Here is a 13,135-nt window from a genome sequence, read left to right on the forward strand (position 1 = left end):
AGACAAGGAGGAACATAAGGTGAATCAGAAGATGTCTTGCACCATGAATTTGGGTTCTTTGCAGATTCTGAACTTAGGATACATTCAACATGCTCAGTAGTATCAGTTCTTCCATCTCTAGTATAGGTCCATATTCACAGTTACCTATTTGGGGTATTAATTGTGGCTCCTGACAATATTACAGCTGGAATACATGCCTTCTCTTGAAATCACATTATGTTAGCCAGCGATAAATAATAAAACATAGATGCTCCTTGGATTATTACACTAATTTGGCTTGGACATATGGTCATATACTATAGGTAAAGGTAAAAGTTCCTCTTGCACATTTGTGCTAGTCATTCCTGATTCTAGGGCGTGGTCTCATTTCTGTTTCAAAGCCAAAGACTGAGGAGCCACTGTCCAAGGACACTGTCAAAGCCATTGTCCGGGGATGCCTTCGTGGTCATGTGGCCGGCATAAGTAAACACTGAAGGCATATGGTCCCTATTTTTCTACTTGCATTTTTACATGCTTTTGAACTGCTAGGTTGGCAGAAGCTGGGACAAGTAATGGGAGCTCACTCTGTTACGCGCCACTGGGGATTCGAACCGCTGAACTGCCGACCTTTCTGATCAACAAGCTCAGTGTCTTAACCACTGAGCCACCATGGTATATACTATTCTAGTCATTAAATGACTATGGTTAATTTTTAAAAAAAACCTGTGCAATTTTTGTTTTGCAATTACTCGTCTTTAAGCAAACATGGCAATAGTAGATGCAACAGTCATTAAGCGACCCATTGCATGAATCACCATCCCCCTCCCCAGAAAATAGAAGTAAATTCAGATTTCCAGGGGGGAAATTATAATTTCAAATGGCTACTAAGTGATCAGTCATAAATTGAAGAGTACTTGTTGTAGAAGAGATTTAAATCAAAGATTTTTAAATAATTACTGGTCAACACAAATGAAATAGATAGTACATAAATATACTATGCAATAGTATATTTTGCTTATAAACTGAAAATTGAACTCAAAGATTTGAAAAAGTGTAAATCAAACTAAGTTGATATTGGATTACAATTTTCAATGATTTGTTTCCAGATCTGAAAATCTGATCTATTCTGAAAAATAGATCAATCTGGATATGAAAAAATGAGAGGCAGAATTTTATGTTTTTCTGTAGGTTTGTCTTCTTAGCTGTTCTCTGTTGTTCAGATCAGGTCTCAAGACAATGATGTAGCATTTAGGGGAAAAAATACAAACCAGTAACCCAACACTAGAAGCAATAATAGAGAAGATCTCCACAGCAACCATGTATTTTCCTTTGATGCTCAGATATGTTGGAATAAAGGACAACCAGACACTGCAGAAGACCAACATACTAAAGGTAATAAACTTGGCTTCATTGAAAGCATCAGGCAATTTCCTTGCTAGAAAAGCCATCATGAAGCTGATAATGGCAAGGAAACCCATGTAGCTCAAGACACAGGAGAACATGAAGACTGAACCTTCATTACACTGCAGAAAGATTTCTTCGGACCCTGAATTGGTGTCAGCATCTGGAAATGGGGGAGAAGTTGTCACCCATATAGTACAAATAATTCCTTGAATTAAACTGCAGCTTAACACAATGGACATGGCCAATCTTCTCCCCACCCATTTGGTCATCTTAGACCCAGGCTTGGTGGCCATGAAAGCCAGAACTACAATGATGGTTTTGGCCAAGACACAAGAAATAGCCACAGAGAAGATGATCCCGAAGGTAGTTTGGCGAAGGAGGCACGTCACCTTACCTGGTTTTCCAAGGAATAAAAATGAACAAAGAAAAGACAAGAAGAGAGCAATAAGGAGAGCATAGGTGAGATTCCGGTTATTGGCTTTGACTATGGGAGTGTCCTGATGCTTAATAAAGATCCAAAGGATTCCAGTTGTGATCAAAGAAAAGAAAAGAGCAGAACTGACCAAAACGATCCCCAAAGTTTCTTCATACATCAAAAATGTTGCAATCTTTGGAAGACACAAATCCTGGTTCGCATTTGCGTATTGATCACTTGGACACTGAAAACAATCATCCATATCTAGAAAAACAAATTAGCAACTTACAAATTGCATTGAAAGTATCAAACCTGAGCACTATAAAAGAACTGATTTTACAACATATGGAAATCAAACACACTGGTAAATCCTTTTGTTCCAAGACTCATTACCTGGAACAAAGACATCCTCAACATCACTGCTGACATCCATTCCATAAACTGTATGCTGATCAATATATTACATTTTAGTCCATCCATTTGTCAAAGGGAACATTTAATCTAGAGCAGGGGTGTCAAACTCGCGGCCCATAGGGCGGATACATCACACACTGGCCATGTCCCCCTGTTTTAGCGAATGGGATAACATTCATGATATGTCTCATATTGGCACAAGTTGGACATTCCTGATCTACAGCATCAGTCTAAACTTTTCATTTTTGTCCTGACTCATAAGTTTATTTAGGTATATTTTCTAGGATACAAATGCAAGAACTCACCAATTTGGTTGGAAATCTTCCCATGTGGACATCGTAGGCAATCATAACAACAAAACGGCTTTCCCTCTATCTTGCACCTGGCATGACCTGAACGGCACTTGCTATTACACAAAGACAGAGGTTGGACCTGTTCAAGAAGGAAAAAGAAAAGGCTTTATCTTTGACAATTTTTTTTAATTGTAATACAGTACTAACGAGTGTCATTAGCCTTTTCCTTTATTATATTAATCTTCAGTTTTAGCTTATTTACAAGAGTGAAGAATTACTTCAGTTGGAGACAGTGCTCAGCCACACAACATTCAGCACACATAGCCTTAAATTATGATTAAAAAGTAGGGTGGCATGTTGCAATTATTTCCTTTGATTTTTCATCAAAATCCAAAATATTTTCAATGTCCTTGGCACAACCTTTCTTTTCCACATCTGGATGGGTCTTGCTGAATAGGAAAACACACTTTCAATATTGCTGAATAGGAAAACACACTTGCATTTCAATATGAGAAGAAATATCAATTCTACTTCTTAAATACTCCCATTTCTCAATTCATAAACCTAACATGGAAAGCATCCAAGACTTCAGATAGAGAAACATTGAACTAGTCCCCAGATTTGTCTGGAGAATTGTTAGGAATCTTGAAGTATTTGTAATATTTTGCACCTGAATCTAATTTCTCTATGGGTGTGAGCATTCCAAGTAATGCACCCATAGGAAGTAAGACTCTGAGGCAGGCAAACTCCTCAAAGAAATATTTATTGGATACATCATATTGGCACAACTGGTGAAATCTGATTCTGAAATTTTCCACGACTTTCACCTGATTAAAAGTAAAAGTTTCTCCTTTCTCCCCAAGTCACTGGCCATGTTGTCTAATCCAAGTACTGGCCAGTTGCTTGGTTACTGGCTCCTCCTCTGGCCAGCCTCTGTACAAATGACCTTGGTTCTCATGGGAAAACTTTATTTTTTTGGCTACAAAACTCCATTTAACTATTTCCCCCCTCCCACCATTGTCTGGCAACCCTGGAGTCTCCAAGATGGCTTCAGCCAGGCTCACTTCAGGGTTGACTGTAGGATTTTGAATCTAAGTCAACTTGAGGGATGACAGAAAAGCTATTTCTCTAAAAACCCAAAATAAAACTGGCCATGCCTGGTTAAATCTCATGGGCCATACAATATCAGCCTCATCAATGGTGAACAATGCTTTCTGGGAATCCATGGGATCCATCCTTCCAACTCTGACTCTCAGAAAAGATAGATTGGGGAATGTGATCCAATTCATAATATCAAAACCAGTCTCCAATTCTCCATTATGGTTGAAATAAATTTTTTGTCCAGCACTATTGTTAAATGAGATCCTTCTCATGAATTGGCTAAGCTACATTGGAAAAGAATGAGGGAGAAAAAGAGAGAGGGAAAGAGAGAGAGTGTGATCAGATTGCCACAAAATGATAAGATTCATAAATCCTTTCTGCCTACCAGGTATTCACCTGGCTAGCGTCCTTAGTCTGGTCAGCACATAGGTTTGCTGGATTTGAGTGCACACACACTTTTTATTCCTTGGTTGGGGATAAAAAACAGCTAATCATTGGGGGGAGCAGCAATGAGAAATGCAGGCAAAGCATGGAAGATCACTTCACTCATTAGCATTTCATTAGGGCTGAAAAATAGCTTTAAAGCACAGCTGATCATTGGAGGGAGCATCAAAGAGAAAAGCAGGCAAATCACGGAAGATCGCTTCACTCATTAGCGCCTCATTAGGGTTGAAAAAAGCTTCAAAAAAGCTACATTCGGCGTATAAGACGCACCAAAATTTTCAGCCTCTTTTAGAAGGGAAAACGTGTGTCTTATACTCTGAAAAATACAGCATTTTATGTATGTACTACTTTTGTTTGCTGCCCATATCACTGCAAAGCAACAAATAATGATATTATTTGGACTACAACTGGAGAGAAGATGACATGTAAGAAAACGAACATGCCTAGATACATTCCCCTTGGAAGAATTCGTTAAATTTAGGTTTAGGATTGGGGTTGCAGATATTGTGAGAAGCCAGAAACTGATTTATTCAAAGTTTACCTTCCACAGTTTTTCATCCAGAGGTTCCAGTTTGGCTTCATGCTTCCTAGCTCTGTATGCTGCTATTGATGAATGGAAGTCATGCAAAGCATGGGCCACCACACAGATGGCAATGTAGATGCTGTAGCTGTGGCTAGTCATGTCCATTTCAAACACAGATGTGGGAAGAGCTTCTAGATTCTCCTTCCCAGTGCAGGGAACCACATTTTCCTCCTCCATTGCAGAGATGGAGAAGGAACATTGAAAAGCACTTTCCCAGAATAGCTTGAGAAAAGTATTTTCTTTTTCTAAGACCGGGTCCTTCATCTGGACAAATTCTTGGAATCCTGACACCTTCTCTGAGTGAATTGCAAAAGACAGAGCACCGTGGAGGAAGACTAGGTCACCATTTCTTAGAAAGGGAAATGAGGTGAAGCCCACCTGGGCTGTCATAATCCAGACTTTATCTTTCTTCCATAATGGTACATCTTCTGATTTCAAGTTGGTGGAAAGAAACCTCAGAATTATAATTGCATGAATTTGCCCATGAACGAGTACTACATTCACTGTGCTTTTCATAACCACCATGTACATTCCAAGTCCCAATTCTACCAACTCAGCAATCCTGTTTGAATAATCAATGATTGGAAATATTTCAATGAAGGCTGAGCAGATCCCCTTCTGGGCTAGCATGGGAACCACGTTTTGTACAAATCTCTCTCCGCTGTCATATTTTGTAGTCAATATGCCAATCCACGTCCATCCAAAGTACAGCAATAATAGGAAAATACCCTTATATTGATGGTCTATATTTGGAGAAATTTGTAGATATGAAACAGCCTCTCTTCTGTTATTATTTTCAATAGAGGAACCATAGATTAACTTAAAAAGAAAAATACAGGCGGATAGGCAACAGGATACGTATTATCTTCTTTTAAGGTAGCATGTGCAGTAGTAGTATTTACCTCAATTCAATTCTAACCTTTATTGTCAATGCACAACCTGTGTACAATGAGATTGGATGAAACTCCCTTAGTGCACCCCCCCCCCAACATAAAATACATCACAATAACCTTTGCCAGACCAATTCTTGAGTACAGCTTGTCTGCCTGGAATCCACACTGTATATCAGACATTAAATACAATTGAGCGGGTCCAGAGGTATTTCATGAGAAGAGTGTTCCACTCCTCTGCTCACAATAGTATCCCTTACGCCACCAGGCTTGAAATTTTGGGTTTGGACAACCTGGAACTACATTGCCTATGGTCTGATCTAAGCATAGTAGACAAAATTGTCTGCTACAATGTCCCACCTGTAAATGACTACTTTAGCTTCAACCTCAATAATACATGGGCAAACAATAGATAAAAAATCAAGGTTAAACACTCCAAACTCAATTGCAGAAAATACGACTTCAGCAACAGAGTGGTCAACACCTGGGATGCTCTACCTGGCTCCATTGTTACAACCTCTAACCATCAACCTTAAATTCTCTACTTTGGACCTCACACCATTCCTAAGAGATCCATAAAGGGGGCATGCATAAGCGCACCAATGTATCTACCTTCCCTGTCCTACTGTCCCCATTTATTTGTACTCATTTCCTTTGTTCATGCCCATGTTTATACTTATACCTGTTATCTTGCATGTGTTTGACAAATTAAATAAAAACAGTGAAGAAAGAAAATCCCTGACCAGTAAATCATCCTAACAGACGATCCTATATAAGTACATATATGTGCATAATGTGACATTATATTTTGTTGCACCAATGTGAACATGTAGCACGTTATGCCAGCCCTGCAAGTCTATCGTACTAAATAGTTATGGTGTTATGTTGCATTCAGAAGTCTGATAGCCCACCGATAGAAGCTATTTGTCAGCCTGTTTGGTTGAATGGCTAGGCTTCTGTATCTTCTGGCCGATGGTGGGAGAGAAAATAAGTGCTGACCAGGGTGTGAATAATCTCTGAGGATTTTCCTCATTCTTCTAAGGAAGCAAGTCCTAGCAATTTCACCTAGTGAAGTCAGGGGACAGCCCACTATATTTTGCCTTATGCTTTGTAGTGTCTTTCTATCCATAGCTGTCAAGCCAGCATACCATATCGTAATGCAATATGTGAAGACGCTCATCGACTGGTAGAAGCAGGTCATCAGTCATTGTTCCACCTGGTTTGTCCACAAGACCCTGAGGAAAGGAGTCTTTGTTGGGCGGTCCTGACCACCTAAATCAGGGGTAGACAACCTTTTTAGACCTACCACCCCACTTTTGTATCTCTATTAGTAGTAAAATTTTCTAACCGCCCACCGGTTCCAAATTAATGGTGATTTATAAAGTAAGGAAGTAACTTTACTTTATAAAATTTATAAAGCAGAGTTATAGCAAACCCCTACCACCCACCATGAAAGCTGGAATGCCCATTAGTGGGTGGTAGGGACCAGGTTGACTACCATTGACCTAGATCATATTATTTTTCCAGGTGAGATCTTCACTAAGATGGACTTCCAGGAATTTGAAAGACGAGACCCTCTCCACACAGTCCCCCTGATGTAGAGTGGGGCAGCTTACCTATTTAACCTGCAACATAGCTATTAAGGTTCAACACATATTTCATATTTTGATTCTACCTTTACTTCACATATAAATTCAGAACATCCCATGTGGAATTTTTAAGTCATCATTCCAAAGACTTGTATCAGCAAATGTGACTTAATATATGTTTAAAAATGTCCTAATAGTTTGCATTTTATTGGAAATGAAGCATTGAGTTTTATACTGTATTACTAAAACAATGCTTTTAACATCCTCCTGTTTGGCTTTCCACTTTTATATTGCAACAAAGAATACAAGATTTTCTCCACAGTACATCAGACACTACTGATGTAATATTCCATTGCAACTAATCTAATTTTTCCATCATATTGCTCCAATTCCTGTCATATCAGTGGTGGGATTCAGCCAGTTCGCACCTATTCAAGAGAATCGGTTGTTAACTTTCTAACCAGTTCGGAGAACTGGTTGTTGGAAGAAATCTCATTTTGGTTTTTTCCCCACTTTACAGGGCTAATCCTGTAAGGAAGGCAGGAAGGAAACATTCTGGTGTTGTTTCTAGCTTAATCGTGTTTGCCCTGCTTACAGAAACTGCCTCTCCGTTTAACCCTTTGTAACAAGTTAGGCGAAGTGCCCATCAACATGAGTGACATTGAGTTGACCACGCCACCCAGTCAGATGACCACTGTGCCCCACATACTCAACTGGTCATTAGGGCAAAGAACTGGTTGTTAAATTATTTGAATCCCACCACTGTGTCATATCCTGTAACTAACTTTTCCCCAATTAATCCTGCATTCTTCTGTTTTCATTAAATATCATTTTTTATTTTATTATATAAAATATAAAATGCAAAAAATAAAGAAAATGGGAAATTAAGGGTGGGAAATGGGGAAGGGAAAAGGGAGGGTGTGTGTGAAATACAAAGGTGAAGAGAAAAAGAAATAAAAGGGAGCAGTGACTTCCAACTCTTCCTAACACAGTATACAAGATAAACACACTCCAGTCTCAACTTCTTGCTTTTACATTCTTTTATTTTCAGTCAATACCATTAAAGGGAACTGGAATTGATAGACTGATAAATTATCAGGCAAAACACTGTTTCTCTGTTCCTAGTTCTGATAGTAGATGCTATTTTTTTCTTAAATATGACTTTAATAGAGAATCAAACCTTAGAGAGGCAGAGCACACGCCTTAATATTCTTAGATCTCTCAAAAGAAAATATTAGAAGATTTATAGCCACAAGTCTGGGGAATTAGTCCATCATACCTGAATTCCTTTGTACTACCAAGGAAGCTTTGTTAAGAATAATCTCTTTATTTCAAGAACAACCCTTTCCTTCCTATATCCTAAATTCTCCCATTTAAAACAAAGAACAGGGTATCGATGATTATCTACGATGCTTGGTCTGAGTTCTACCAAACCTCATACCTGTGGCATCTTGTAGAGGGACAGGATGATAGCCATGTGTACACACACATCAGATGTAGGTCCTCCAAGGACTGCTATTGGTCTGTGTTGTGTATCACAATTGTAGTTAGGAAGAAACTGGCCTTTTGTAGAGAAAAGTTCCAGAGAGGCCCGATATGTCCAACTTGTCATGAAGTAGGTGTTAAAGATCTGAAAACCAAGGGTGTGATTGCGTAAAATAAGGGGATTTCTGTTGATCTCTGTGATGGCAAATTCTAAGGCCAAGATGTGCTGATAGATTGGAGTCATGATCCTGGTAATGGAAACACATAACTCGTCACCATGCATTGATAATATTTCTTATTTTATTATACTCTAAAAATTAGCAAGGGATGCAGTGGCTCTGTGGCTAAGACACTGAGCTTGTCAATTAGAAAGGTTGGCAGTTTGCCAGTTCGAATCCCTAGTGCTGTGTAACAAAGTAAGCTCCCATTACTTGTCCCAGCTTCTGCCAACCTAGCAGTTTAAAGGCATGTAAAAATGCAAGTAGAAAAATAGGAACCACCTTTGGTGGGAAGATAACAGCGTTCTGTGTGCCTTCAGCATTTAGTCATGCTGGCTACATGACCACGGAGCCAGCATGCTGGCCACATGACCATGGAGATGTCTTCGGACAGTGCTGGCTCTTCGGCTTTGAAACAGAGATGAGCACCACCCTCTAGAGCTGGGAACTGGCACATATGTGCGAGGGGAACCTTTACAAATGAGCATGATAAAATAACATTGCAATAATTTTGATTTTAATGAGCAATGTCACAAGTGATGTTGCCATAGCTCTTGAAAAATTATTGCCAATGAAAATGAAATCTTCCAGTATTCATTCTTACATATCGTAATTTCAAAACTTATTGTAAAATGATACTCATGCATTCTGGAAGAGTAGAGCCATTCAATTTTCTTTAAATTATTATCTGTTGATAGCAATTTGGGGGTGTAAGATAGCATTGATGGCATCAAATAAATAATTAACTAGATAGCTTGCATTTTTCATATAGGCATTCTCCCAAACCATGCATTTATTATGTGTTAAGCATCAAATTTACCATTCAATCCCAGTATTTTTTATACATAACATGGAAATGGAGGGAGTAGAAATAGAGAAGAGTTTAACCCCAAAAAGAGAGCTTAACTTCTTCCATGATGTTAGAGAGAATTTATAATTTAATCATTCTTAATCTTTATTAAGACTCTACTTAGTACATTGGTTATTACACAGAATGTCATACATGTTCCAACTAGTAATTTTTAATGCTGCAATGTAGATGCAATAAATAATTTTCATGGCAATGTTTGAAAAAGAAATGCCCAATTTTTTTTACGGTAAAAAGATTTATTATCTGGAAATTTGTCTGTTCAATAAAATGAAAAAAATCCACAGACGGACATGTTTTAAGATGAGAACTCTTATGAAGATTCCTATAAAGAACCTGAATCAATGCATGCATAAATTTAAAACATAAACTATTGGAAATGCTTTAGGTCTTACTGGACAACATAAGATAACTGAATGTGTAGTTTGGTAAAATATCCCCTTAAAGAAAATGATTCATGCCTTAGCAAGAACATATAGATTGTGATCTATCCATCCAACTTAATCTTCTGTAGCTTCTTCTCTGATAATATTGTACTGCTAACCAGAGCATACAAAACATTTGCTAGACCAATTCTCGAATACAGCTCATCTGTCTGGAACCTACACTTCATATCTGACATTAATAAAATTAAGCAAGTCCAGAGATATTTCACAAGAAGAGTCCTCCACTCCTCTGCTCGCAACAGAATACCTTATACCACCAGGCTTGGAATTTGGGGCTTAGACAGAGGCCACCTTCAGTCTGACATAAGCGTAGTACATAAAATTATCTGCTACAATGTCCTACCTGTCAATGACTACTTCAGCTTCAACCACAATAATACACAGGCAAACAATAGATTCAAACTCAAGGTAAACAACTCCAAACTCGGCTGCAGAAAATATGACTTCTGCAACAGAGTGGTCAATGCCTTGAATGTGCTACCTGGTTCTGTGGTTTCTTTCCCAAACCCCCAAAACTTTAACCTTAGACTGTCTACTGTTGACCTCACCCCATTCCTAAGAGGTTTGTAAGGGATGTGCCTAAGTGCACCAATGTGCCTACCGTCCCTGTCCTAACAACCCCATTTATTCATATCTATTTCATGTATTCATAATCATGTTTATACTTATATATGTTATCTAATACATGCTTGATGAAATAAATAAAAATAAAGATTAAATTAAATTAAATTAAATTTCCAAGGAAAGAATATTTAGCTACCCATTGCAAGACTTTAGATCCCCCACTAAGCTCCACTCAGGAGGAAGAACACCTCTTCCAACTTCAGAAATTTGGGTATATTCCAACTTTTCCTTGGGAAGGAATCCTACTTCAGGTTCCTATTACCCTAGGAATATCTAGCTATCATACAGCTTATCTTAGCTTCTTCTCTTCCATTTTCCATATTTGGTATTATATATTTCTTTCCTTTAATTTTTATTTCTGTGGAATGATTTATTCTTTTTACCTTATTGGGAGGGGGGAAACAATGGGAAGGTTAAATCTTTTCCCCCTGCAGGATATCATAATCACATCCTGATTATGGATTATGAAGATGTTTATGAAAAGAAGCAGGATGATAGGATGATGATGGAAAAGGAGGAAGAGTCCAAGAATGGAGATAGGGACATCCAGCAAAGGAAATATCATGCTAATCATTGTGAACTGAGACTAATATTAATGTGAACAGACCTCCTAGTTCAAATTAATCTTTTCTGTGATTACAATCTTACACAGTGTCCTCAAAGAGCTCCTTGGAGGGACGTTTGCTGAAGTCCATCACTGTCTGGAAGACATAGAGTTGAGAGAACATGTTCACAACTATGAGGTCTCCTGATTGATATTGCTTGTGAAGAAAAGGCAGAGGATCACTGGTCTTACATTCAGCTCTGCGATTCTTGCATACCACTTGAGGTAAAGGCAGAATAACCAACATTGCAAATAACACCATCTTTGACAGTAGCATTTCTTCTTCGGTAAGCTAATGTCTATGAACCAACACTCTCCTTCATTAAGTATAATTTTACTTCAGCTAATGGCTCAGTTACCCCGCCCCTGTCCTTCAGGACTTAGAGCTGAATTTGAAATAATTATATAGGAATTGAGCCTCGGTGGCACAGTGGTTAGAGTGCAGTACTTTAGGCTACTTCTACTGACTGCTGGCTGCCTGAAATTTGGCAGTTCGAATCCCACCAGCTCAAGCTTGACTCAGCCTTCCATCCTTCTGAGTTTGGTAAAATGAGGAGCCAAATTGTTGGGAGCAATAGGCTGACTCTGTAAAACCGCTTAGAAAGGGATATAAAGCAATGTAAAGTGATACATAAGTCTAAGTGCTATTTGATAATTGCAGTAAAAAAACCAAAAGTGTCAGAAGCAAAACTCTGGGAAACTTTGAAAAGGAAATCATGTTTTTGTCATCTTAGCAGAGATTTGTTTTGGAATTCTGCAGTGTGGTGGCAAGAGATATAGATGTTTTCAGTTACCGAGAGCAAGAAAATAATCCTAACTCAAAAGGTAACTTTTCTTGCATTTGTAGAAGGACAGGAAGAGAGTTTAATATTAACAGAAAAGGAGCTTAATATTAATTCACAGAAGAGTTATATCATGGGCCAAATGCTAAATGGCTTCTTGTCTCTCAAAACCCATTTTGGAAGCCCTTTGGCCCCTTTTGAAATAATGCTCTTTGAATGCCTGCAATCACATATTTGACAAAAGACCTAAAGAATTGTTAAACAGACTTAAAAGCAGGTTTGCCCTCCACCTAAACACACTTGCATCATTGGCATATGATGTCTGAAAAATAACTTCAATCATATGATGTCTGAAAAATAACTTTGATTATATGATGTCTCCAAAATAACCCACAATGTGTAAAGGCATTTCAAATACATATGAGAACAATATGGAGAGATGTCTATGGAGATTCTCAGTCATTCACGTCATGGTTGTCCCAATGGTGCTTTTTTCAAGAGGCATATAGGCTTTCTTGTTTTTCTTTGAAGATGTTTCATTTCTTATTCCAGGAAGCTTTTTTTTTCAGAGCTGAAGAAACTTCTTGGATGAATAACAGAACAGAACAACAAAGTTGGAAGGGACCTTGCAGGTCTCCTAATCCAACCCCTTGCTCAGGCAGGAAACTCTATATCATTTCAGATAAGTGATTGTCCAATCTCTTCTTAAAAACCTCCAGTGTTGGAGCATTCAGAAATTCTGGAGGCAAGATGTTCCATGGATTAATTGATTCAAATGTCAAGAAATGTCTCCTTAGTTCTAGGTGGTTCCACCACAAATGCGCGCACAACAAAAGCGTGCCTGACTAAACCGTGGTGACTAAAGTGCGGTGACAAAACCGTGCGACGAATGAGCGACTAATTAGCCCTAAAGCGTGCCGACAAAAGCGCATTGTAACGTAACCCTAAACCTAACCCTAAACCTAACCCTTAACCTAACGCTAAACCTAACCCTAA

At 38.5% G+C, this 13,135-nt stretch overlaps 1 protein-coding gene across 1 annotated transcript; it reads right to left on the reverse strand.

Annotated features, from left to right (window-relative positions):
• Positions 1–1,151: 1,151 nt before the first annotated feature.
• LOC116521730 (vomeronasal type-2 receptor 26-like) lies at positions 1,152–11,619 on the reverse strand. Its single transcript, XM_032236391.1, has 5 exons — positions 11,402–11,619; positions 8,554–8,845; positions 4,592–5,452; positions 2,192–2,246; positions 1,152–2,062 (listed from the first exon to the last, which is right to left on the reverse strand). Exons 1-5 carry the CDS (start codon positions 11,617–11,619, stop codon positions 1,152–1,154), a joined length of 2,337 nt encoding a protein of 778 aa, XP_032092282.1.
• Positions 11,620–13,135: the final 1,516 nt, after the last annotated feature.

The sequence above is a fragment of the Thamnophis elegans genome, chromosome Z, assembly GCF_009769535.1.
Source record: "Thamnophis elegans isolate rThaEle1 chromosome Z, rThaEle1.pri, whole genome shotgun sequence".
Taxonomy (NCBI): Eukaryota; Metazoa; Chordata; class Lepidosauria; order Squamata; family Colubridae; genus Thamnophis; species Thamnophis elegans.

What these genes read in the sequence shown, in the direction of transcription:
- LOC116521730 (XM_032236391.1), bottom strand. Translation starts at nt 11,619, where the DNA reads ATGGTGTTATTTGCAATGTTGGTTATTCTGCCTTTACCTCAAGTGGTA. An exon ending in GAGCTCTTTGAGGACACTGT is followed by an intron (nt 8,846 to 11,401) that starts GTAAGATTGTAA and finishes TTCCATTACCAG; the next exon opens with GATCATGACTCCAATCTATC. An exon ending in TGGATGAAAAACTGTGGAAG is followed by an intron (nt 2,247 to 4,591) that starts GTAAACTTTGAA and finishes TATATTGATCAG; the next exon opens with CATACAGTTTATGGAATGGA.